The sequence below is a fragment of the Lagenorhynchus albirostris genome, chromosome 2, assembly GCF_949774975.1.
Source record: "Lagenorhynchus albirostris chromosome 2, mLagAlb1.1, whole genome shotgun sequence".
In the NCBI taxonomy this organism is placed as follows: domain Eukaryota; kingdom Metazoa; phylum Chordata; class Mammalia; order Artiodactyla; family Delphinidae; genus Lagenorhynchus; species Lagenorhynchus albirostris.
In genome coordinates this window covers 95,213,300-95,240,820 of record NC_083096.1, presented here as the reverse complement: position 1 = coordinate 95,240,820, position 27,521 = coordinate 95,213,300, and the positions used below count along the sequence as shown (strand labels likewise).

General features: G+C 35.8%; 1 protein-coding gene across 2 annotated transcripts in view; it reads left to right on the top strand.

The window, feature by feature from the left end:
• The window catches only part of LOC132514574 (pancreatic alpha-amylase), a 59,402-nt gene that overhangs the window by 17,322 nt on the left and 14,559 nt on the right, over positions 1–27,521 (top strand). The window contains exons 3-12 of one of the 2 annotated variants that reach the window (XM_060139485.1): positions 8,814–9,027; positions 9,390–9,536; positions 10,377–10,574; positions 10,962–11,192; positions 11,950–12,083; positions 12,853–12,975; positions 13,281–13,380; positions 15,029–15,147; positions 15,254–15,379; positions 16,704–16,947. In XM_060139485.1, coding sequence (XP_059995468.1) covers positions 8,860–9,027; positions 9,390–9,536; positions 10,377–10,574; positions 10,962–11,192; positions 11,950–12,083; positions 12,853–12,975; positions 13,281–13,380; positions 15,029–15,147; positions 15,254–15,379; positions 16,704–16,893 — 1,536 coding nt within the window. In that variant the 5' untranslated portion in view covers positions 8,814–8,859 and the 3' untranslated portion in view covers positions 16,894–16,947. Of the gene's footprint in view, positions 1–8,380; positions 9,028–9,389; positions 9,537–10,376; positions 10,575–10,961; positions 11,193–11,949; positions 12,084–12,852; positions 12,976–13,280; positions 13,381–15,028; positions 15,148–15,253; positions 15,380–16,703; positions 16,948–27,521 lie in introns of those variants that run through there. The other variant, XM_060139484.1, reaches the window with a different exon arrangement.

Genomic DNA, 27,521 nt, shown 5'->3' with positions numbered 1-27,521 from the left:
TTAATGGCTTAATATATTGATAGTTTATATTAACTGAATTAAATTTTAATGATTATTTTAAAAAAATCTCCTGGAGATAATGTCTTAACTCAGAGGTGTGACTGCAGTGGTAGGAATATCTAACAGGGAGGATATGTAGGTAGACTCTGAGCAGTCTTCCAACTGCCAAATGTCAGTCACTGACTACCACGTCACTTCCCACTAGAGGGTAAAGAATGCTCCGAGTGTCAGAATCTGCCATAATCTACTTACACATCAGCTGAAAAGCTGTGTGGAAGTATGTTTGTTTTCTATTTAGCAGTAACATACATATTCCACAAATGTACTCATGAGTGCAAATGAGAGAATGTTTCATTTTCTCTCTCAAGGGTACACTTAACAAGGAGCTAAGATCTTTTCAATTGGCGACGTTTAACATGGGACATATTCTGGTAAAGGCATGGCTAAAGGAGTGATAAGAAGAACACTTACTTTTTATAATGTGATTATTTATGTTGTGGAGGAAAGGGATATTTCCTCTATGATGCATCATTTAGCATAATTATTGATTATTTTTTAGCTATTTATATGTGGATGTCATTTGGGTACACAGAAACAAATTACTTTTAGGAGTAAGGAGAAAATTTGTAATTTTCTAGGTAGGATGACTGTGTAGTCACATAGGTTACAAATGTGTTTTTTAACTTATCAGGACAATCCCCTCCCCCTGCCCCTTTTAAAATCAAAACCTCCTGTGGAAAATCAATGTATAAAACTCTAATAATGAGGCTCCTCTCTTTGGAATTGTGGTGGGATATTTGGGAGCTGGATTGCCCGCCCTCACCTCCTCCCTCCTTGTCCAGGAACACTTGAAAGCATCTATAGGGGCATGATATGTTGCTTTTAAACTTAAGTACAGGAAGAAATTTTGTAAATGCTATATTTTTGATTTTTAAATTCAATACCTTCTGTGGAAAATGTTTTTGAGACCTTTAAAAGTTACAGTGTTCAAAAGAATATTATGAAATAATCTGTAATATGTCAAAATGTTCTTACTATTTTTAACAGCAGCATTTTTATACAATATATTATGTTGAAAATAAGTGGAATGTAACTCACAGGGAGTGTGAAAAGCTGAATAGTTTTTAGCTGCAATAATGCTACATAATCAAGAAACTCAAAATCTTGGGAGCTTAAAACAACAAATGCTGAATTTTCCTGCTCCGAGGTCTGCAGGTTGTTTGAGACAGCTCGGCTTCATGATGTCGTTTACCTGGGCTTGACTTCAGGCTGTGAGTTAAAGTCATGTCTGATCCATTTTATTCAGTCAGTGGCTGCTCAAGGTATGTTCTTTTCATGATGCAAACAGAAATACAGGGACCAAGTCTTGTCATGAAAGAACATTTAAAGCCTTTGCTTGCCTCAGTGTGAAAATATTCCATTGATTAAAGCAAGACACATGGACAAGCCTAAGAGCTCTATTAGTGGCTTTGAGTAAGAAGTAATGCCATTTGAGTAAGTAGATATACTCTGTATACTTTAATAGGAAGAATTGCAAAGCCATATGGCAAAAGACTTGCATGTATATTTCTTTAGCATTGACAAACTACAGAATTTGGAATAATAATCCAGACCAAAATTATCAAAGGCAAGTACAGACAAAAACCAAACTCAACATTTATCATGGACACTTCAAGACAAATAGGGTATACTAAATCCACAATGTACTTATTAGACAACATACTTACAAGTACATGCACACTTTCCACTACCATAATTCTAAGATTATGTAGTTTCCTTTTATAGTTAATTATTATAGTTAGCAATAACTTTTAGTGATAATTCCTTCCAGGGTATTATCCACATGAGCCAGAAGATTCGAACATGTACGTGTGATGAGTATTTATTGTTCATCCCTGTCAAGCATCCCCACCTCCTTTAGTGGTAATAGTACAGAAGTTTCCTGGTAAGAAGCCACACAGAGACCATGTTTCACCCATTCTGTTAAAGCACAGTTAGCCTTATTTCTCACCTGCAGGGGTAGGCATGTGATCTATGCTGGAACAATCAGGACATTCCATTCCCTTGTTTCAGTGTTTGGTTCAGGGGTGGGTTTATATGCCGAGCCAGACCAATTAAGAGTCAGTCTTGAGTCTTTGGCTTACACTGTTGGGAAAGAGGTGCTTACTTTTTTCTCTGAGTTTGCCAGTCTACTTGGAAGTAAGCTTGACACTGCGTTTGACCAGTTTTGCCACGGTGTGGGAAAATCCTGCCTGAGAATGAAGCCAAGACACTGGAAAGCAGAGCCAAGAGATGGAGACAGAAAATGTCTTGAGGTTTCTTTGAGCTTTTAATTCCAGTCCGAAGCCATCTGTATCCCTTAACTTCCCAGTGACAAAGCTAACAAATTGTTCTTGATTGTTTTTGCCACTTGAAATCCAAAGCATTCATACTAAAACCTATGCTTCTTTTTGCTCTGTGGTATCTCTCCAAAATTTTCTTTTTCTGGACTCACTTGTCATATCACTTTGCTAGCACACACATGACCCCTCATTTCAAGGGTCATGTACTCCATGTCATCTTAATGTTTCACTATATCCTGGACTCACACTTAATTCATTTGTTATTTCTCCTGAAAGTGCAGATTTGCTAAATAAAAGGGGTTCTTTAGCCAATAACTTTGTTTCCTCAGTTAGGTTTCATATCAACTCTCTGGTCTCAGTGAAGATGTGTCTGAAGATTCACATGTTTCATTGTATGTCTCAAACTCTGACTCCACTCATTTCCTGTGGCACTGACAGCTTGCCCTCAAAGTCTTCCAGATTCTCTATCTGGAAGATGTGATGCCATATTTCAGACGTGATTGTATTCTCCTGAACCGTGTGGCACCAGCCATCTTCCTCCTTTATATTGTGGCTTCCTTGATGCCTGCTAAGCTACCATGTGAAACTGTCTTTTGACTAATATAGACCACCAGCCCTTTCCCTGCTGATGCAATTTCTCCTTGTGCAGAGACCATGCTGTTGAGGCCACACTTCCACGCCAAAGCCGCTATTAGAGCTCTTTAGTGCCAGTCTTTTTCTGTTTGGGAAGAATCTCTTTCCTGCAACACTATGTTGCATAAGTCTCATATCAGTGTTGCCTTTTAATTCAAATGTATCACAAAGAATTTCAGTATACATGCGTTTGTTCCTTCTCCAGACTTTAGCAATCAGTCTGTGGGAATTTGACCACAATCCATCTGAGAGACAGAGGCATTAGAGGACTCAGACTCCTCCCTCCTTTCCCTTAACCGTTTGATCAGGTTTTGCCTTTATTTCTTTATGAGTTATTTCTTCAAGGTTTCCTGATTTCTTGAGAAAGAGAGAGGTCTTGTCTCTCTCAGTCCTTTTTTATTGGTTGAATTGTATCATTATTACAGCTTCTGATCATGTTGAGAATCCCTCCACTAAACATTTCTGACTGGATACACTGCGCTCATGGATTTTTATGGACATTAAATTTACAGTCTGCATTCTACGATACCACTCCATTATCTCCTCTTATCCTTAGAAAAACAACAAACAAATATATCACTGTAAATTAAGATCACAGAACCTCAACACTTAAATAGAATGGAGCATACCCTGTAGCCAGGCAGAAAAGCAGAAACACTTTAGAATTCTCAATGGTTCCATCATTCACTGTTAGAAATTAGAGCGCTGTTAGAATTATTTCAATCATCGGATGTATTCTTTGTTTCCTTTTTTGATTATCTGGAATTGTCACTCTGGACTCACTTTGGCACCTAACCCTGCTGCAAACCTCCTGCCCAACCTATCTATAAATCATTCTACTGAGAATAGACTTGTTGCTTCGCTTAGTTAACCTAATGTATTTACAAGATTAGCAATACAACTTAAATGCATCAGTGCTTATATTTTGAAATATGCCTGATCTCAGTACTGTGATCATTAGCACTTAAGACCTTACCGTATCATATCTGAACTCAAAGTCTTTCACAGTGACACTGCTTTTGATGGTAAAACCCACAGTTTCCAAAACATCCAGGACATCAGGAAAGATGTCACCTACGGGTTTGCTCAGGTGTTCTGTGGTGCAGTGGTGGACTGAATTAGTCTAAAGATCTTATGTCTGGTCAGATTTGGGTCCTGTGATTATGTCCTAATGGAAGAGAAGCCACAGAATTACCTTCTCTAAACTTAATGTCTTGATGTAGCTAATATTTTATGGTTGTACGTTTTATTAATATCTATCCACCTCAGAATAAAATGTCATACTGAAATTTCTTTTATTATTTTTTCATTTTAAAATTTTATTTATTTATTTGTTTGTTTACTTATTTATTCTTTTTTGGCTGCATTGAGTCTTCGTAGCTGCACCTGGGCTTTCTCTAGTTACGGCGAACGGGAGCTACTCTTTATCTATCTATCTATCTATCTATTTATTTATTCGTGTTTGGCTGCATTGGGTCTTTGTTGCTGTGCGTGAGCTTTCTCTAGTTGTTGCGAGCAGGGGCTACTCTTCCTTGATGTGCATGGGCTTCTCATTGCACTGGCTTCTCTGCTTGCAGAGCACGGGGTCTAGGCGCACGGGCTTCAGCAGTTGTGGCACATGGACTCAGTAGTTGTAGCTCACGGGCTGTAGAGCACAGTCTCAGTAGTTGTGGCTCATGGGCTTAGTTGCTCCGCGGCATGTGGGATCTTCCCAGACCAGAGCTCGAACCCGTGTCCTCTGCATTGGCAGGCGGATTCTTAACCACTGTGCCAGCAGGGAAGTCCTCATATTGAAATTTCTTAAGGCAGAAACTTAAATAACTAAAAACTTTGGTTGGGACTGAAACCAGAACTGAATTGAATATTCCGTTTCTGTTTGAAATCGAAACATTACAAATGCTTGCACTAGATAGTTAAGACAATATTTTGACTGTGAAATCAGTTGGCCCTAATTGTTATTTTCCTTCTATTAGTGAAGGACTTAAAAAAAAGATCTAATCCTAGTTAAATAACACATGATTACAGACTTTGTAGATATATATAGTGCCAGATGTTTAAAAAGGTTAATATTCCCTCAATAAGGAAAACATTGTTATAAAAGGTCACTTAGATGGTATTGCTGGGAAATTTTATGGATGTTCTTCACCTGTTTAACATTTTTACTGATAGTTCTTTTCAGATTACAAATAAACAGTTTGTGCTCTAAGTATGTATTCATGTTAACATTTACTTTGTAAAATATGCTTCTTACAGGAATACAGTTTTACTTTACTCTCCCTTTTATCACACACTGTTTAGCTGTGCTGACTGCGTGTGTGTGTGTGTGTGTGTGTGTGTGTGAGAGAGAGAGAGAGAGAGAGAGAGAGAGAGAGAGAGAGAGAGAGACTTGAGTATTCTAAGCTTTTTCCTACCTTGGGCTTTTACTATTGCACTTTGTTCTATCTAGATTTCTCTTTCTCTGATCTTCAAATAACTAGCTCCTTCTAGACCTCCAAATTCTAGTTGAAAATCACTTTCTTGAAGATACCTTCCCAGATTATTCAGTCTAAAATACCCTGATGGTGAAGTCATTTTCTATTTCATTACACTGTTATTTCATATTAGTTCTTATTGCCATCTTGAAGTTTTATTATTATTAACTCATGTATTTTCTGTTTTTCCACTAGAATGTAAGCTGCTCAAGAATAAAATCTTGTCCATCTTCTACATCATTGTATCCTGAGTATCATCCATGTGCTTAGCAAAAAGCAGGCACTCAGTTAATGCTTGTTGAATGAATGGACTTCTTCCCGCCTGTACTATATTCTCTATATTAATGTACAGGATTTCGTGTACATTAAGAAGGAAAATGGATGCAAATTTATTAATGTAGTGTTTGATCAGGTAGAAGAGATATTTGGTTATAAGAAATAAGAGAGAGAGAGAAAAAAAAGCCACACTCGACTGCTATAGCCAATGCATTAAGCACAGGATTCGATGGAGGGAGGAGGGGGGAGGGGAAAGGTCTGTTGCCTCAATGCATGGGCATCCATCTTCCAAATAGTTTCTTAAATCTTAATCCAGAAATTGAAATAACTACAAATTTTCTTTGAAGGTGAAACCAGAACTGAATTGAATATTCTGTTTCTTCTTGAAATTGAAACATTACAAATGTTTGCAATAGATAGTTCAGGCAAAATTTTCACTGTGAATTCAGTTGGCCCTAATTGTTAATCTCCTTCGTTTAGTGAAGGACTTAAGAAATATGATCGAATCCTAGTTAAATAATACATGATTGCAGACGTTTTATATACATATAGATATATAGGAGCTTCCGGGAAGATATATAGGAGTAAGACGCGGAGATCACCTTCCTCCTCACAGATACACTAGAAATACATCTACACGTGGAACAACTCCTACAGAACACCTACTGAACGCTGGCAGAAGACCTCAGACCTCCCAAAAGGCAGGAAACGCCCCCCCCCCCCCCCCACGTACCTGGGTAGGGCAAAAGAAAAAAGAATAAACAGAGACAAAAGGATAGGGACGGGACCTGCACCAGTGGGAGGGAGCTGTGAAGGAGGAAAGGTTTCCACACACTAGGAAGCCCCTTCGCGGGCGGAGACGGCGGCTGGCGGAGGGGGAAAGCTTCGGAGCCGCGGAGGAGAGCGCAGCAACAGGGGTGCGGGGGGCAAAGCGGAGAGATTCCCGCACAGAGGATCGGTGCCGACCGGCACTCACCAGCCCGAGAGGCTTGTCTGCTCCCCCGCTGGGGCGGGCGGGGCTGGGAGCTGAGGCTCGGGCTTCGTTCGGAGCGCAGGGAGAGGACTGGTGTTGGCGGCGTGAACACAGCCTGCAGGGAGTTAGTGGGCCACGGCTGGCCGGGAGGGAGTCCGGGTAAAAGTCTGGACCTGCCGAAGAGGCAAGATACTTTTTCTTCCCTCTTTGTTTCCTGGTGCGCGAGGAGAGGGAATTAAGAACGCTGCTTAAAGGAGCTCCAGAGACGGGCGCGAGCTGCGGCTAAAAGCGCGGACCCCAGAGACAGGCATGAGACGCTAAGGTTGCTGCTGCCGCCACCAAGAAGCCTGTGTGCGAGCACAGGTCACTATCCACACCCCCATTCCGGGGAGCCTGTGCAGCCTGCCACTGCCAGGGTCCCGGGGTCCAGGGACAACTCCCCCGGGAGAACACGCGGCGCGCTTCAGGCTGGTGCAATGTCACGCCGGCCTCTGCGCCGCAGGCTCGCCCTGCACTCCGTGCCCCTCCCTCCCCCCGGCCTGAGTGAGCCAGAGCCCCCGAATCAGCGGCTCCTTTAACCCCGTCGTGTCTGAGCGAAGAACAGACGCCCTCCGGCGACCTACACGCAGAGGCGGGGCCAAATCCAAAGCTGAGCCCCTGGGAGCTGTGAGAACAAAGAAGAGAAAGGGAAATCTCTCCCAGCAGCCTCAGAAGAGCGGATTAAAGCTCCACAATCAACTTGATGTACCCTGCATCTGTGGAATACATGAATAGACAACGAGTCATCCCAAATTGAGGAGGTGGACTTTGAGAGCAAGATTTATGATTTTTTCCCCTTTTCCTCTTTTTGTGAGTGTGTATCTGTATGCTTCTGTGTGAGATTTTGTCTGTATAGCTTTGCTTCCACCATTTGTCCTAGGGTTCTATCCGTCCTTTTTTTTCTCTCTTAATTATTTTTTTTTATTTTAATAACTTTATTATATTTTATCTTACTTTATTTTATTTTACCTTATCTTCTTTCTTTCATTTTTTCCTTACTTCCCTCCTTCCTTCCTTCTTTCCTCCCTCCTCCCCTCCCTCCCTCCTTTCTTTATTTTCTTTTCTTTCTTTCTTTCTTTCTTCTTTCTTTCCTTCTACTAATTCTTTCTTTCTACTTTTTCTCCCTTTTATTCTGAGCCGTGTGGATGAAAGGCTCTTTGTGCTGCAGCCAGGAGTCAGTGTTATGCCTCTGAGATGGGAGAGCCAACTTCAGGACACTGGTCAACAAGAGACCTCCCAGCTCCACATAATATCAAAAGGCGAAAATCTCCCAGAGATCTCCATCTCAACACCAGCACCCAGCTTCACTCAACGACCAGCAAGCTACAGTGCTGGACATCCTATGCCAAACAACTAGCAAGACAGGAACACAACCCCACCCATTAGCAGAGAGGCTGCCTAAAATCATAATAAGTCCACAGACACCCCAAAACACACCACCAGACGTGGACCTGCCCACCAGAAAGACAAGATCCAGCCTCATCCACCACAACACAGGCACTAGTCCCCTCCACCAGGAAGCCTACACAACCCACTGAACCAACCTTAGCCACTGGGGACAGGCACCAAAAACAACAGGAACTACGAACGTGCAGCCTCCAAAAAGGAGACCCCAAACACAGTAAGATAAGGAAAATGAGAAGTCAGAAAAACACACAACAGATGAATGAGCAAGATAAAATCCCACCAGACCTAACAAATTAAGAGGAAATAGGCAGTCTACCTGAAAAAGAATTCAGAATAATGATAGTAAAGATGATCCAAAATCTTGGAAATAGAATAGACAAAATGCAAAAAACATTTAACAAGGACCTAGAAGAACTAAAGATGAAACAAACAACGATGAACAACACAATAAATGAGATATATAAAATGCCAGATGTTTAAAAATGGTTAATATTCCCTCAAAAAGGAAAACATTGTTCTAAAAGGTCATTTAGGTGTTATTCCTGGGAGATTTTATGGCTGTTCTTCACCTGTTTAACATTATTATCGATAGTTCTTTTCAGATTATGAATAAATGGTTTGTGCTCTGTTTATTCATGTTAACATTTACATTGTAAAATATGCTTCTTACAGGAATATAAATAGTTGCTGGAAAGAACACTGACAGCTTGAAAGCAAAATGAAGCTCTTTCTATTGCTTTCAGCCATTGGATTCTGCTGGGCTCAGTATGCCCCAAATACCGAATCTGGACGGACATCTATTGTCCATCTGTTTGAGTGGCGCTGGGTTGATATTGCTCTTGAATGTGAGCGATACTTAGCTCCCAAAGGATTTGGAGGGGTTCAGGTGGGTATTGTTCACAGTATAAATTGCAGACTTCACTGTGCTTAGAGTAAATGGTATTATGCTCTGTGTCTGTGAAGCTGGGACAACATTTTACTTCACAAATAAGTACTCTAAGTAAAACAGTTTTCTGAGGAAGAAAAAAATTTGAAATTGTTGGCAACTTCATGTTTTATTTCTAATACAATATTTTTTTCAGCAGGACATTTCCAATGTGAAGTTAATATTTTCTAATGGTTGTTAAGGAATGTGGCTGCAAATACAAAGATTCAGAAACAATTTTAGACTCTTGAGTCATTTCTAGAACATTCAGTGACACAAAGTAATCTGTAATTTGATACTTACTACTGTTGTTTTATTTGTAGGTTTCCTCACCCAATGAAAATGCGGTAATTAATAATCCTTCAAGACCTTGGTGGGAAAGGTACCAACCAGTTAGCTACAAGTTATGTACAAGATCAGGAAATGAGAATGAATTCAAAGACATGGTGACTAGATGTAACAACGTTGGTGTAAGTGAATTAAAGTTCCCTTTAAAAGTATTATATAGAAAAAGGATTTCTCTCTCTTGCCTCCTGTTCCTTTCAAGCAGAACGATTTTCATATATTTTAAAATTTTACTTCATGCTTTAGCCATAAATTAAAATGTGATTGTTGCCTTATGTTCAGCTTTTGTAAATATTTATTTATGCACTAAAGAAGATGTAAGAAAAAGTTTAAGGCCACGAACTTACTCATACAGCAAAATATCACCTTTTAACCCTCCTGGCTGCATACGTTTCTGAGGAACACTTTTCCAGTTAGGAATCGGAAATTCCAGTTACAGTATTGGCTGTTACTTTTATGTGACTTGTGTCTCCACCCGTAAGTCCCGGGTTTTTCTTCCTATAGGTTCTTTGATGGTAAATAATTATTTTCTCTTTGATGAGGAGCATAACAAGAGACAATACTTACTGATCCTAAATAGATAGTAGAGACTGGCTTTTTATTTCTTAGGATGACCCATGGAAATTACAAAAACCAGTCATCTCTCCTGCCTCATCTGATTCTTTTCTCCTACCCCTCCCCGCCAAAAAAAAAGGGTCTTTGCATTTTTTCACAGTTATGGTAGTTTTGGGTTATCTTAATTTATCATATATGTAAATATTCGACCAAGTGGCTAGAATGCATGTAGGGCTTTAGTTCCCAATTATTTCCTTTCATATTTGACTGTTGCTCTTCTAGGAAGGTAAGTTATAAAATAACAAAGAGATATTTTGGAGTGATATTAATGTGCTGTAAACTCAAATTAATACCATTATAAATTTCTACCTCTCTCTAAGTCTCATTGAAATAGATATTTGGCCTTTCAGGTCCGTATTTATGTGGATGCTATAATTAATCATATGTGTGGAAATGGTGTGGCTGCAGGAACGAGCAGTACTTGTGGGAGTTACTTCAACCCTGGAACTGAGGATTTTCCAGCAGTCCCGTACTCTGGTTGGGATTTTAATGATGGTAAATGTAAAACTAGAAGTGGAGAAATTGAGAGCTATAATGATGCTTCTCAGGTAATTAGCAAAAAGAGCTGTCTATGTCTTTTATTATCCACATGTAGCTTATTGATCTCATTTTAAATATTAGTTGAGATTCCTTAGAACAGGATTCTAAGCCTGACTGTTCAAACAAAGAATCTCAAATCGATATTTAAAACATTTTTCCCAATTAAAGTTTTCACAATGAAAAAGCTCATCCACTGTATTTCCTACCTTCTCCATTTTTATACTAGAAAATGTTTCAAAGGTATGTCCATACTAGAACGTCAGTATCCCCAGAGACCAATGCAAAGAAGACACTATAGAAATATCCATTAATGAATAAATGAATGAATAATCAAATGGATTCTCAGGCAAAGGTGATGCTTTATGTACCAATCACAACATTTTTTACCTCAATAGGTCCGAGATTGTCGTCTGGTTGGTCTTCTTGATCTTGCACTGGAGAAAGATTATGTGCGCTCCACAATTGCTGAATATCTGAACCGTCTCATTGACATTGGTGTAGCAGGGTTCAGAATTGATGCCGCTAAGCACATGTGGCCTGGAGACATGAAGGCAATTTTGGATAAACTGCATAATCTAAACAAAAGATGGTTCCCTGCAGGAAGTAAACCTTTCATTTACCAGGAGGTACATCAATACACATATGTGCAGATAAAACAAAGATTCATCAGAAAATAAATGGCAGATTTCATTAAAAGTGCAATTTCTGTAGGTTAATGGCTGACTCATGTATACGGAGGAATGTTCCTTAAACTCCTTTGATTCAGAGACAGCACGTCTGACTCTATCACAGGAGCTTTTTTATGCAAGTGCCGAGAATTTTTTAGGCTGCCAAAAGTCTCTGTGTCATGTATAATCTCCTCAGAGACCATTATAGAACACAGATTAGAATATAGTTGCTATCTTGAGCCAGGCTATGTGACTTAAATTCTTGGCTGTAGTGCTGTTAGCTGTGTCTGTTTAGGCAAATTGATTAACCTCTCTGAGCAACAATTTTTTCAAAGTTTATCGAAAGGAATAATGATAATGGTTATGTCTTTGTTTTCTTTGGAGAACTAAAGAGGTAATATTTAGCAAGCACTTAGAAATATTACCAGCTGGATATTAAGTGCTCTATAAGTGTGAGCTATTCTTATCATTTATGTGCAAGAGTAAATTAGGTCAGCATTCTCACAGGACAACAGGTTATTTTGTCATGTTACTTTTAATATTGTAGCATAGATTTTAACAAAGGAAAATAAGAATCTTAACATAAGCAAAAGGATTTGGGTCATTTCACATAACATAAATAGCATAAAGTTATTTTCTATATAATAGTAACTCGTTAATTAAAATTCTTTTCAACTCTTATTTAAAATGATATTTTCTTCTTGATTTCTACTAGGTAATTGATCTGGGTGGTGAGCCAATTAAAAGCAGTGAGTACTTTGGAAATGGCCGTGTGACAGAATTTAAATATGGTGCAAAACTAGGCACAGTTCTGCGCAAGTGGAATGGAGAGAAGATGTCTTACTTAAAGTAAGTGAAATACAATTGATCCTTTGAAGTATTTCACAGATTTATTTGTGATATTACCCAACATGAATTTTCCTCTTTAAGCCTTTTTATTTAGACAACATCCAAGGATTCATTTACTAATAGCAAGTGTCAGAGTTCCCCAAACACCAATTGATCATCATTATTTAGAACGTCAATCATGAGGAAGTAATTTTAGAGATCCAAAACATCACATAGAAATTTTAATCCTGGTATTATACGTCTCTATTAGATTTGACTAATGTTTGCACATAATTTGTGCAGGCCAGGTTATTGTTAAAATGATTCTGTACTTTATGAAGTCCTTACAATGTGGTCGTCCTGTAGAATTATTAATCAATTAATTAATTTCAAATATTAAAATATTTATATTATAACAATATAATATTGAAGCCTTATTTAAAAACAGTTTGCCATTGTGTATAAAATGATAAGAATGTTGAACCTTCTACAGTCCATCTAAATTATAATTTAGTGAAACTTCTAAAATAACTTTTATAACAAAAATCTTATACCTGTAACATGAATGTAAGTCAAGTAATTCCTACATATACACATGCATGAAATGAATTTGTAGATAATATATCTATATAGTTTCTATTTTGAAAGCCCTACAGAATACTCATTTAATTAGAGAGAGAATTTCATTAGAGGGTTATATTCTGAATGAAATACACATGTAGGTTACTCTAAAGCTATTGTAAAAGAATACATATAGGTGCTTTTAAGATTTTTTTTTCTTTTTAAATAGGAACTGGGGAGAAGGCTGGGGTTTCATGCCTTCTGACAGAGCACTTGTCTTTGTTGATAACCATGACAATCAGCGAGGGAGTGGAGCTGGGGGAGCATCTATTCTTACATTCTGGGACCCTAGGTAAGAAACAAAGTTCCCCATTTTTTGTTGTTGTTGTTTTGTTTTTGTGGTACGCGGGCCTCTCACTGTTGTGGCTTCTCCTGTTGCGGAGCACAGGCTCCGGACGCGCAGGCTCAGCGGACATGGCTCACGGGCCCAGCCGCTCTGCTGCATGTGGGATCTTCCCGGACCGGGGCACGAACCTGTGTCCCCTGCATCGGCAGGCGGACTCTCAAACACTGCGCCACCAGGGAAGCCCAAGTTCCCTATTTTTAAACCTACATTTTAATGATATTAAAAAAAAATTTTCTTCTATAATATTATAGACTGTACAAAATGGGAGTTGGATTTATGCTCGCTCATCCCTATGGATTTACACGAGTAATGTCAAGCTACCGTTGGCCAAGACATTTTGAAAACGGAAAAGTAAGTTTTGGTATTTTCCAAAATGTCTTTTCCTCAAGAAAAAGAGGTTAATTTTGTTTTAATTTCACATGATGCTATTACATTCGGTATTTTTTGTATCAAATATTTATTAAGTGTAGACCTGATGCAGAACTCTTTTAAAAATGCAGTGAATATTAAAAAAAATAATGATCTCTATGGACAAAGAGTATGTAAGCTATTTCAAAATATGACAAAGGTAGCCCCTCACCAAAGAAAACAAAACACACTTAAAAATAGGATACAGTGAGTAAAATATGTACTTCTCATAAGTACCTACTTCATAGAGTTGATATGATTACAAATTAACACTTCAAAAAAATTAAAACAGTACATGCACTACAGTACGAGCAATATAAATATTTGTTAAATACTTTTAAAGAAGTTTTTTGGAAAACAAAGAGATGATCCAATTAGACCTAGGTTCAATAGGGAAAGTATGGTATAACAGGAAGGAAAGTATATGTGTTAAAGAAGAGACATTTGCTGACTCTGCTGGGAATGTTAAAAATGAAAAATATTTGGGTGGTATGGTAAAGACAATAATATGAGTAATAATTTTAAAAAGACTGAGAAATAAGATTATTAAAGAATATATTTAGAAAGTTAGTGGACAGTTTTCAAACTGAAGATTTCAAATGCAACATCATATAGTAACTTCATACCTGAAGTAGAAAATTCTCTTCAGTGCAAACCAGATAGATATTTATCTAGTTTGTAGTAGATTATTTTCAAATTGAGAAGTCCACTACTTTGTACAGCAACTCATTCTATTGTTAGATAGGCTTAATATTTAGAAGATGTCCCTTTATATTGAGTCAATTTCTTGTAATTCCCACTAACTGGTCTTATTTCTGATGGCTGGAGTCATGGCGTATGTCCATTTCCCCTTTTCCCATAACATTTCCAAGATTTCTCCAGGACTTGTGCATGCTAACAACTCTTAGTTTTGTCCACTATTCATCATACAACAGGATTTAAGACAGACCTTGATAAACTTCCTAGACATAATCTGTTTTATCCTATGATTATCTTTGAAAGTACCAATCAGAAACCACAATATTAAAAATTTGGTCAATTTATTAAGGGATATTGTGATGCTTTGATTAGTACATTTATTTAACTAAGAAGAATGAAAGAAACTAATATTTATTTATCAATTATCATGTGGAAAGCATTTTTACATACCTCATTTAATTTTTATAGTCACTAAGTAATATCTTCACTTTACTGAAGAGGAAAATCAGGCACCGAAGTTTTGTATATTAACTAAGTTTTTTGTAGCTAGTACTAATAGAGCCTATCTTTTAGTCCTGCTGTTTCTGACACTAAAGGCCTTGCCATTTCAGTGACATTGCACTACCTAGAGTGATATTAAGAAGTCATTGCAATTCCTTGCAAAGAAAATGAGAGGGTAAGAGAATCATAGCCTTGTTTGAAATATGGCACTAGAGAATGGGAAGTTAGGGGGAAGATAAATTCAGTAAAAATATGGAACAAGTTGAATTCTCAATGAAGACACTACAGAGACACATAAGGGACAGATTGGGTTTGGTGGACTGAATAAGGGCACATGTAATGTTAATAATGTGAGCTTTTAAAATGTATTAATATTTTTTTGTTAATTGAGGATGTTAATAATTGGATTGGGCCACCAAATAATAATGGAGTCATTAAAGAAGTTACTATTAATCCAGATACTACTTGTGGCAATGACTGGGTCTGTGAACATCGATGGCGTCAAATAAGGTAGGAATACTTATTTAGAGATATCCTCTAATAATACAGTTTCTTAACATTTTGTTTTAAACTGTTGACATATTCATCAGCATTTCCTATGCTATTTTGTGTTTAGGAACATGGTTGTGTTCCGCAATGTAGTTGATGGCCAACCTTTTACAAACTGGTGGGATAATGGTAGCAACCAAGTAGCTTTTGGAAGAGGAAACAGAGGATTCATTGTCTTTAACAATGATGACTGGTAAGCAGACATCAATTAGAAGTAATATTTTGTACCAACATGTTCTTGATTTATTCTTTTCCTGTTCATTTACTTCTTTCATATCTGAAAAATCCTTTAGTCAGCAGATTAAGAAAACTTAGTGATCAGCAGAAAAATGATGATGACTCTTATTATTTTGATCTCCTCTCTTTATAAGGGCTTTCTCTTCTAAGTAGAGTTATTTTTTGTATACTTGTGCATATCATGGGAAGATATGCACATATATATGCTAACATATACATCTCACATAAAATTCACATAATATAAAGGTTGTGGAATCCCTAGAAGACTGTCTTCTAGGACTTTTAAAATAAATAATGGAAAAATACTGCCTCAGGATGGAAATATCTTTTTTTCTGTCTCTTTTTTTTCACCTACCCTGGTATCTAGTTCTTTGGTCTTCTTTTTTTCACTGTCCTGTCTTTCTGTGGCAAATAATACTTTTTAAAGCATATATATATATGAAGAATATATATGTTATGGTCATTGATTGACGTCAGGAGATTTTTTAGTTTTAGTTCTGAAACATCTCATTACTGGCTTTTCATTTGTGACACTTAATATTCTCTGTCTCAAGTATACTGATTCCCTCACACAGAGAACTATAGCTGAGAAGACCTCTTTGCAAGCAGTTGAAATGCCTTTGCCAAAGGCTAACTTCCACTCATGCTTAGCTCACTCTAGCACAAATTATATTTTACTGACAAAAAATAAATCAAGTGTATCTCTTTCTTCCCCAAGACTCCATTGCCAGTCCTTTAATTTCTGTCTTTTGTAGATGGGAGAATCAAAATAAATTTCTGGGACAGATTTGTATTTTAAAACCATATACTTCTTCATAGAAATGCGAGATTATTTTTATCTCCAGCCCAAATTTATTTGACCCTCTTGAAAAAAAAGAGGTTTTTGAAGAAATAATCATATTTAAATTCTTGACAGTAATCAGTATTTTCTTAAGTTCAGATGAAGACAAATTTTAAATGGGTGTGTTTACCACAGGAATCAATTTTCTCTAAAGGAGCCAATTCAACCAAATCTTCACTGATACTCTTCAACCTTATTATTATTTTTTTAATAATATTTACTCTTGACTAGGTTACGCCTAAGTCTTCTCTTGTATATGAATATTGTTGGCCCTAAGAAAACTGCTTACAGCCACTGGAGAGGCCTTTGTATTTGGATTTTATTTTCATTGAGACCTTGACTGCTTAGATTTCTACAGCACAAAGTTAAACTCTTTGTTTTAGAGATAGTCTGTATTCTTGCTTTTAATTGTGGTGAAATCTTAAATTTTATTTTACAGGGCATTATCTTCAACTTTGCAAACTGGTCTTCCTGCTGGTACATATTGTGATGTCATTTCTGGAGATAAAATTGGTAACTATTGTACAGGAATTAAAATCTATGTTTCCGGTGATGGCAATGCTAACTTTTCTATTAGTAACTCTGCTGAAGATCCATTTATTGCGATTCATGCTGAATCTAAATTATAAAGTTTGAATTAAATATATACACACAGAGAAATAAAAGGTGTTTCTGTTCTTATATATATGTAATCTATAACTTCTCATAATTCATTAATTTTTGGTTAAAGCTCTTATAAGTAATCAACTTGAAAAACTCAGAAAGGCATAAAAAACACATATACTTAACTAATAATAATATCATTACAATCAACATTTTGTTGTGTTTTAGAAGATTTTCATTAACCTTTTTGTCAAAGGCATTTCTAAGAACTCAGAAAAGCATATTGAAAAACATGTTTGTTGCCATTAACACCACTTGCCCGGCTATGTATCTCTAATACATGTCTGTATTTCTTACATAGGGTGTTTCTAACAGTTAGGGGTAGCTGATTTAATGATGATTCCCATACAAAGTCATAACACTTGGGTGCTTTTCACAATATAAAGGCCCTTTCATGTTTAATAAGTTAAAATCTAAAAGAAACAAATTATGCAGTCTATAATAATTAATTATCTGGAGCTCACAGGAATCTTCTCCTACATTCTAAATATTCTTTTTTCATTCTCTTTCCAATGGCTTTCACATGATGATGTTGTATGGCTTTGGTTTCCTCTCTTAACCAAATTGATTCTGAGAGGGAGGAAAACTAAGTCAGGAAGGTTTTTCTGGCACAACACTGTCTCTGAGAGGCTTGCTCTGCCATGCAGTACTGGACTGAATGAGTCTAAAGATCTTATACCTGGTCAGATTTGGGTCCTGTTCTTATGTCCTAATAGAACAGAAGCTACAGTATTACCCTGTCTATATTTAGTGTCTTGATTTAGCTGATATTCTATGGTTGTACATATTATTATCTATTAACTTCAAAATAAAATGTCATACTGAAATTGAAGAGGGATGTTGGGACTTTGCTAAAGAAGATTCCTTGGTGCAGTTACAATGCGATATAAAATGAAACCTCTGTTTCCTAGTGGTAGATTTTGTAAGAATTGTGTGTTACTTTAGGAATTCTACCCAGTTCTATCTTAGGAATTTTTATTCTATCAATGTCAATACTCTCTGTAATTTAATTTGACTGAGACATATCTTTTTTTTTTAAACATCTTTATTGGAGTGTAATTGCCCCACATTGTTGTTCCAGTCTCCGCTGAACAACAAAGTGAATCAGCCACATGTATACATATATCCCCATATCCCCTCCCTCTTGTGACTCCCTCCCAACCTCCCTATCCCACCCCTCTAGGTGGTCACAAAGCACTGAGCTGATCTCCCTGTGCTATGCAGCTGCTTCCTACTAGTTATCTGTTTTACATTTGATAGTGTATATATGTCAATGCTACTCTCTCACTTCATCCCAGTTTACCCTTCCTCCTCCCCATGTCCTCAAGTCCATTCTCTACATCTGCATCTTTATTCCTGTCCTGCCCCTAGGTTCTTCAGAACCTTTTTTTTTTTTTTTAGATTCCATGTATATGTGTTAGCATATGGTATTTGTTTTTCTCTTTCTGACTTACTTCACTCTATATGACAGACTCTAGGTCCATCCACCTCACTACAAATAGTTCAGTTTCATTTCTTTTTATGTCTGAGTAATATTCCATTGTATATATGTGCCACATCTTTATCCATTCATCTGTTGATGGACACTTAGGTTGCTTCCATGTCCTGGCTATTGTAAACAGAGCTGAAATGAACATTGTGGTACATGACTCTTTTTGAATTATGGTTTTGTCAGCGTATATGCCCAGTAGTGGGATTGCTGGCTCATATGTTAGTTCGAATTTTAGTTTTTTAAGGAACCTCCGTACTGTTCTCCACAGTAGCTGTATCAATTTACATTCCCACCCACAGTGCAAGAGGGTTCCCTTTTCTCCACACCCTCTCTAGCATTTATTGTTTGTAGATTTTTTGATGAGAGATATATCTTTTTTTTTTGACAAGTGTTATTTTGCTGAAGATTTGCTATTCCCCTTCCAGTAGAGAATATTTTGTGCTCTTTTAACTCATTGAAAAGAATCTTTAGAGACGTTAGAAATAAATGAGATGGTGCTTATGAAAAAAGTGCCAACATTTTTATTGACATATACTAATTAATTGGAAAAGTGGCAATAAAAGAATATTGTTTAAATATTTTCATCACATTATTGATAGAAGTAAAGGGCACACCCACTTGAAAACTATTATGAGCAAGATAAAATGCTAAAGTATGAGAGGTAAAAAGATAAGGTGTGGCCTTTACTCTTTTGACCTATCATTTAGTGGAAACTGGTCAATAATTCCCTATACTGTCAGGAATTTTGCATCTGATTCTCTTATTAATTCAAAATATAAAGGGCTAATCCAAAATATAGAAAAAAGAAGCACCATAGAGTATAATTTCAATGTATTCTTTAAATTAATTAAATTCTTTATTGCTGCAGATAAAATTTGACACTCTAGGTACTGATTTAAAGTAGTTGAAAGTGAGTCTAAATTTTAGTTCTGTTTTTCTTTTATTTACTCTTATATTCACCAGTATCAATTATATACTTTCAGAATCCAAAAGCAATTATCACAAAATTTAACCATTTGCTTTTCAAAAACTTTTTGTGTATTTTTAAAGTTTATATAGGATCCTCCTTAATTCTAGAATTTATAAAACTGATTCTTTCACAAAAAAATCAAGCACATGAGTTTGAAGTAAATCTTGTTTTAGGAAACTTCTTCAAATCACAGACATTTTAGTTATAGCAGAAGAAGGTCTTTAAAAAAAGTTTCATTTTCTTATGTTTGAAGATTACACAGCAAAGTTATCTCCATTCCAACCTCCTCCTTAATGAAAAGAGAAAATAACAAGAACAAAAACTATAGGGAATAATCCCCTTCATCTCTAATAAAACTGTGAGATTGTCAGCCCATATAATAAACAATAAGGACCAGCATGAAAATTCAACAGAGTGGAATTTGGACTCTTCTAGAGAGGAAATAATACCAACAGACTTTGAGCATGGCCAAACCTCTTAGAAATACAGAGGTCTCTGACCTTAAAGATCTAATCAAAGACTTGTTTATTTGAACAGAGAGCTACCAGGATGTGGTGAGCCTTGGAACTATACACAAACTCTAAAAGTCACAACGAAAACCAATACTTTCTGGAAGAAGTTAGTAAGAGTTGCAAGTATTAGCAAGGAACATATTTGATGATCAGCTTGATAGTTGTACAGAATCCTTTTGGGAGTGTAAAGAAGTAACTAAAGCAGTTAACCTGCAATCTATTCACTCTGTTTACCATCAGATGCCCTGAGAGAAAGAATAGAAGGTAGGTGACCTGGTCTAATCTCCTTGTCAGCTGGACTTCTGGGAAAAGGGACTACTGATATTTGCTGGGGGAACAAATTTTATCTCTGAAATGCCCTTTATAGAGTGTTCCTGGCTCAGGCTTACCTATAATAAATATAACCTAGAATCTATGCGGTATGGTGTATTTCTTGTAAGTTATACAATTCTCTGAGACATAAATGGAAATGTTTTATACCTTAACTGCTCTTGTTTTCTGAGGTGACCCCATTAACCTTATTTAGAAACCTGATCTATTGTTCTGAGCCAGATACTAATGACCAATGCAGGAAAATGGGACCTGAGGAGCTGCTGTTGATATCTCAGGCCTTTCTCTGTTTTGTCTGAACATCTTGATTGACTATATCCTTGAAATTATTATAAAAGTTTGATGCTGGAATAGGATCTCTGATTCACTTTTGTCTGATTTGATAATCCAATTCTAAGTGTTAGCTTGGGGGAATAAAATACACTCTCTAATACCATAAAGGAAATCTATAACATAATAAGTTTCATAAGGAGCCATATAGATTTTCTGCTCATTCTGAAAAGATGTTGAGAAACAGACAAAGGTACTACAAAGAAAATAAATGATCTTAGAGCAGATGGATTGATGAAAAAATGTTCTGAGACAATATACACAAAATGAAGCTGTCCCAATTCACACAGCCGCCAAACCCCAGCATAGACATACAAAGCTTTTGTTGGATTAAGAGACTTATTAATAATAAAATGATTAATAATCAAGAAGGAAACTATATATGGCCCATGCTAAGTAATTGTAAAAGAAGAAAATGAAGATAAATAAAAAACAGCAGTACAAAATCAATGGCATTCTTGAAAACCAAACATAATTAGAAAAAGTAATTTAAAAAACATAATTTACAACAACAGCAAAACTATAAGTTACCTAAGAATAAACCTAACAAAGGTGGAAATTGATACTATAAAAATTCTAGAATGTTATAGGACACATAAAAAAGAATGGAAATAGATTTATACACATGAATTGGATTCCTGAAAATAAAATGTGCTAACTGCAATAAATATTCAATAGAAAAGTTGAAATGTAAAATTGAGGAAACCTTCCAGAAAATAGAGGAAAATGGCAAGAGACAAAAAATAAAATAGAATAGGTTAAAAAATTAGAGGATTATTCCCAGAATTTAAACATCAAATTATAAAGATTTTTTGAAGAGACTATATGGAAAACAGGAAAGAGGCAATTATGAGATCAAGGATATGAGTATACAGATTAAAATTGGAAATGTTAAAAGCAATGCATATTGTAATATTTCAGAAAATCAAAGGGGAAAAAGTGATGCTAACTTCCAGAGAAGGAGAATGACTATGTTTACATATGGTGGATCAAAATTAGATTAGCACCAGAGTGCCAGTACAAGAGACTCAATAGAGTGTAGATTCAGATTTTGACTGTAAAATTTATTTGCTAAGTAACCTGAGACAAGCTTTTCAATTTCTTTCGACCTCAATTTCCTCAACTATCATTATGGATAATATTACTTTTTCATAACTTTGTTATGAGGAATAAATAGGCTAATATAGAACATGGTATATAGGAATTCCTAAATTAATGTTAGCTACTTTAGAAAACTTACTAACAGTAACCCTGAAAGCTTGAGCACAGTAGAAAAATTCTTTAAAATCCTGAGGAAAATGATTTCCAACTTAGAATTTTGTAGCCAGCCATACCATCAGCCATGATTTGTGGGGGAGAATAGATACTTATCACATGCAAAAACCTAAAAATATCTAACTCCCATATACCTTTTTTCACAGAAAGGAGGAATTAAACCCAGAAAGAGGAAATTAAGATTTCTGAAATAGAATCCTATACAGAAGAGAGGCTAAGGGAATTCTCAATATAATAACAAAAAAAGTCCCAGGAGATTAGGGCTCCAGGAGGCTATGGATAAACCAGTAAATATGAGGTTAGTTCATTGGTGGAATTTGTGAGAAAGGTCTTTTTAGAAAAATAAAATAAAATAAAGTTGAAGGGTTTGACCTTGTGAATCATTTTATTGAAAAGCATTTTAGAGAGTTGTTGGAAGTTTGGGAAGACATAAGTAGATATTTGAAGAATGCCAAGCAAATAAAAAAATAAATAACTTTTAGAAAAGTAAAAACTCTTGTCTAAGAAAGGAAATAAAATGTCATAATGCTTGGCTCAGAATGAAAAATGTTTACATAGACATAATATTAACAACAGTAAATTTGGATTTAATTAATAAAACCATATGGGGAAGATGGGAAACAGAAAATGTGCATATATGAGGGATGCATTATAGTACTAAATTATAATCTTATAAATTTGGAAATCAAGACATAATATCTATAACATAGAGAGAGAGAGAGACAGAGAGACAGACTTTCATAATAGATATCTCCTAGAGAAAATAAAAGAAACTTTACTTTTCATTTCACATTCATTTCTAAATATCAATGGTCACTCAAATGCCAAAGCCAGTGCTAGTTTCAAACTTTTAGAGTCACTAACTACTGAAACCATTTGGAATCCACACTCTTTTGTAATAATAATTTTTAAAAAGAAACAAAATTCTAAATTTTCTATAAATGAAAGAAATTCTAACAAAGTTCTGAGTTTTGAATTAGGATATTTCAATGGTTTTCTTTTTAAAGATATAAATACAAGTTTTTTCTGAATTTTTTTTCCTATTTCCTATTTCTGAATCCACAAGCATAAACTAATTTGCCTGATCCATCTCAGGTTAAAATCTAGGCAATCCTGATGTAGTCTCCCCACAGTGTTAAACAGACTTTGGAAAATCCTGGGGAATCTGTGTCCCACTTCACTTTGGAAATATGGGAACACATATGTTGTACAGCTTGACCAACATGGCAGGCAGAGTTGGATAATGAGTGTTACAGAATCTGCACTATGAAGAAATAGGCACTCCTAGAGAAAGGTAGACTTGAAGATGGGCTTAATCTTTGGCAATGACCTGTGTCCAGGCTATGTTTGTCTCTAATCTCTCCCAGCCTCCAGTGATGATTGACATATACACAGGAGGATAAAGGTTCAGGGAAGGCAAATGCAAGTAAGGCCAGTCCCCTTTCTTGCCACTTAAGAGGAAGGAGCAGCATTCTTTGAAAGAATTCTGGAAGATGACAAGAAAGAACATGAGTAGTAGCTTACCACAGAGTTAGAGACACTGAGGATGAGTATATAGTGGGTCACCCAGGGATACAGGTGAAACAACTCTTCTTTTTCCATACATACCATAAAGTGGTGACATTAATGTTTCAAGGTATGTTAGAATTATCCTTATAAGGATTTTGTATTCTCCCTTTCTCTCACATGTCTCAGATAATACCTTACATCATCTTGTCCTTGAAATAGAAGTAGGTGCACAGGCCAATATGGATTCCCTTGTATAGGTCTAGACCATTCCCAAAACCAAGGATTTCTCTGAAATCTCCTAGTTTAGGTACAAATTAAAGTATGTCCAAGAAGGTGTCTGTTGCTCTTGATCTTCTATCTTCCACCAAATTAGATTGAAGTCATATTAGATTTTGGAACAGGTTTATATCATTTAGTTCATCCTTGTTAGATTATTAAAGTCAAATCTGGATTTTAATACATGTTTTAAACTTTAAAAATGGTAGGTTTAGTTTGAGAAGAAAAAAGATTTTTGTTGGGAGTATTGTATATTCATAGAGTTAAATCATCTGTGTTATGCGAATGCTTTACATGCTGCTAGGTCAGGTATGTCCCTACTCTTATGCAATCAAGTCCATCATTACATGTAACCTAGAAAAAATGCTGACATATTTCCAATTAGGGTGAGCCTTCCTATCAAAAGCCTTCCTTTCCTTTTTGATATCCTTCCTAAGCCTTCCAAAAGGCTTTTGATAGCCTTCTTATCAAAATCCTGTCCTAGATTTTGTTGCTTAAAGATGAATACTGTATGAGTATGAACCATTATGTTATGGACAGTCAAAAAAGCTAAGAAAATATGTTCAATATAATTGGGAAAGTGAGTCCATTTACAGGTCAGGCAAAGCTGCATTCTCATTATTCCAGAGATTTTGGAGGAAAAAATTTAAATGAGGAACTGGCAAGGATTCCAAGGGGGAAAATATCTCAAACAGCTTAGAAAAATATTTTCAAAATTTATTATTGCATTAATAGTATTTTATCTATTTTAATAAATATGTAATTTGAGAAAAGCTAATAAAATGTTAGGAGGGAAAATCTTCATAATTATTCAAATACTTATTTACATCTAAGCATATATTAAACCTTTAGCACCAAACGTGCTGTCTGACATAAAATAGGCTTTAAATGAATTAACTGATGAGTGAGTAATTGAAAAAGTATAGTTCTTCATTAGATATTAACATGCAACCTCTGAAAAATAATCTACATACATATAGATATAGATAGTAAAATAATATTGATAATTGTGAATAAAGAATCAATTTTCACATCTGTAAAAATGTGGGTGTTAGTGTGAGATAGATTTGGGTATGAATTCAATTCCTACTACTTTAGTGTGTGTCTGTGGGCAATTTACTTTCCACATGCACCTTCATGTTCCTAGCTAATAATTGTAAATAACAGCTAACTCATAGAGAAGTTACAGAAACAGCATAATATATAGGGCATAGTGCCTGCCACAATGAATGTGCAACAAGTTTTACTTATTATCCCAATAAAACCTTATATTGACTAGAAAAAAAATAAATAAGGCATTTGTATAAATTGAGTAGATACAAGTCAATTTCATTTAATTACTTCAATTCTCTCTACTTAAACATCTCTAATTTTTAAATTTTATAAAATTAAATTTGCCTATAGTCTGAGTTAAAATTGTAAATAAATAAAAATTGACTTCGCAGCAGTGATTAATTTAGTAATTGTATTACTACATGATATTTTGAACTATATGGCATATTTGAAAGAGCAATAAATTGTAAGAATATGTAATTGCTTTTCTAATGTAAAGTCACAAAGAATATCTGGTCCAGGAGGGGTTACTATCAATTTCAATATTCAAAGGAAAATAAAAATTTAAAATCTTCTCGTTAAGTAATTTGAATGTTTCACATTTGATTAAATGAGAAAATTCTTTCAATAGGTTACCTATATAATGATTGCATTTATTTGGAATATCAGTGCGGTGTGGAGTGATAAGGACACTGGAATGAGAATTCAGAGGCTCTTAGCTACAGTATGGCTCTGATACTAAATAGCAGTGTGATCTTGGGAAAGACATTCTCCTCTACATGTCTCAGGATACTGAAAAAGATGATATTTAAGGTACTTGAACAGGCCTGCCTTCCATGGAGCCACTTTACAGCTAAGAAACAAATTCCCAAATCATAGAAGTTGAGTAATAAGACAGTTATTAGAAGGTGAAAATATATTATTTTAGTATCTGGCATCTGAATTATCTCATAGATAAAATCTTCCTCTTTAAGAAGATATCTTGAAAAACCACTGACAGAGTGAGATTCTGAGACAAGACCCCAAGAGTGTAAATGTGGTTTTCTAGGTCTGTACTAGAAAGAAGGAGATTTTTTTTTCTAGGAAAGGACATAAAATTAGGAACTGATGAGGGAAAAGAGTTAGAGAAGCCAGTAAAACATTGTGAGATGACCATGGAGACAAAAACTCATTCCCTCCCTACCATCCATCAACAGAAATCTTGACGGCTTTGGGTTTCCAAAGTAAGTGGGATGGGAATATTATCAAGTCTTTCTAGCTCTCAAGGGGCAGGCAATCCCTAGATGACATCTGGCCCATATTTTGAGGGACTATACAGGTTCGTGTGAACTAAGGCTTTGGACCCCACTGCATCTTGAATGAAATCACCACTCTCAAACTGAACCAGCAGTAACAAAGTGTTGGGTACATGGAACAGAGTAGAATTGTGTTGATCCTTAAACAATGGAATAATTACCACAATTAAGTTAATTAACATATCTGTCACCTAATATAGTTAACTATTTTCTTTTGTGAGTGTGGTAAAATGATTAAGACTTACTCTCTTAAGAAAAAAAAAAAGACTCTCAGCAAATTTCAAGTATACAGTACAGTATTATTAACTATAGACACTATGCAATACACTACAGCCCTAGAATTTATTCATCTTATAACTGAAAGTGTTATACCTTCTCGTTTCCCCCAGCACCCCCAGACCCTGACAACCATCATTCTACTATCTGGTTCTACGAGCTCCATTTTTTTTTTAAGATTCCACATATAAGTGGGATCATACAGTTTTGTCTCTGTTTGTATGGCTTATTTCAATTAGTATAATGTCCTCCAGTTTCATTCATGTCATCACAGATGGCAGTATTTCTTTTTTTAATGGCTGAATAGTATTTCATTATATATAGATATACCATGTTTTCTTTATCCATTCTCCCACTGAGGAACACTTAGGTTATTTCTATACCTTGGCTATAGTAAGTAATGCAGCAATGAACATAAGAGTGCAGGTATCAATTCAAGATACTGACTCTCTTTCTTTCAGATATATACATAGAAGGATTGCTGGATCATACGGTAGTTCTATTTTTAATTTTTGAGGAACTATTGTTTTCCATAATGGCTGTACCAATTTACATTCTTAACAGCAGTGTACAGGGTTCCCTTTTCTCCACATCATTGTGAATATTTGTTATCTCTTGTCTTTTTGATAGTAGACACTCTAACTGGTGTTAAGTAATATCTCATTATGGTTTTGATTTGCATTTTTCTAATGACGTGTGGTGTTGAGCACCTTTTCATGTATCTATGGATTGTTTGTATGTCTTTTTGAAATAATGTCTATTCCGGTCCTTTGCCCATTTTTAAATTGTGCTATATGTATATATATAGTTGTAAGTGTTCTTTATATATTTTTGGATATTAAACCCTTACCAGATACATAGTTTGCAAATATTTTCTCCCATTCTGTAGGTTGCCTTTTCTTTCTTTTTTTTTTTAATGTTTTCTTTGTTATGCAGAAGCCTTTTAGCTCGATACAGTCCCACTTGTTTACTTTTGCTTTTTTTAGCCTGTACTTTTGGTGTCATGTCCATGAAATCATTGACAAGACCAGTGTCACGAAACTTTTTCCCTGTTTTCTTCTAGGAGTTTTATGGTTTTGAGTTCTACGTTTAAATCTTTAATTTATTTTGAATTAATTTTTGTGAGTGCTGTAAGGCAGGGGCCCAGTTTCATTCTTTTGCATGTGGACATTCAGTTTTCCTACCATCATTTCTTGAAAGGACTATGCCTTTCCCATTGCGTGTTCTTGGTGTCCTTCTCAAAGATCATTTGACCATATATGTGTGGGTTTATTTC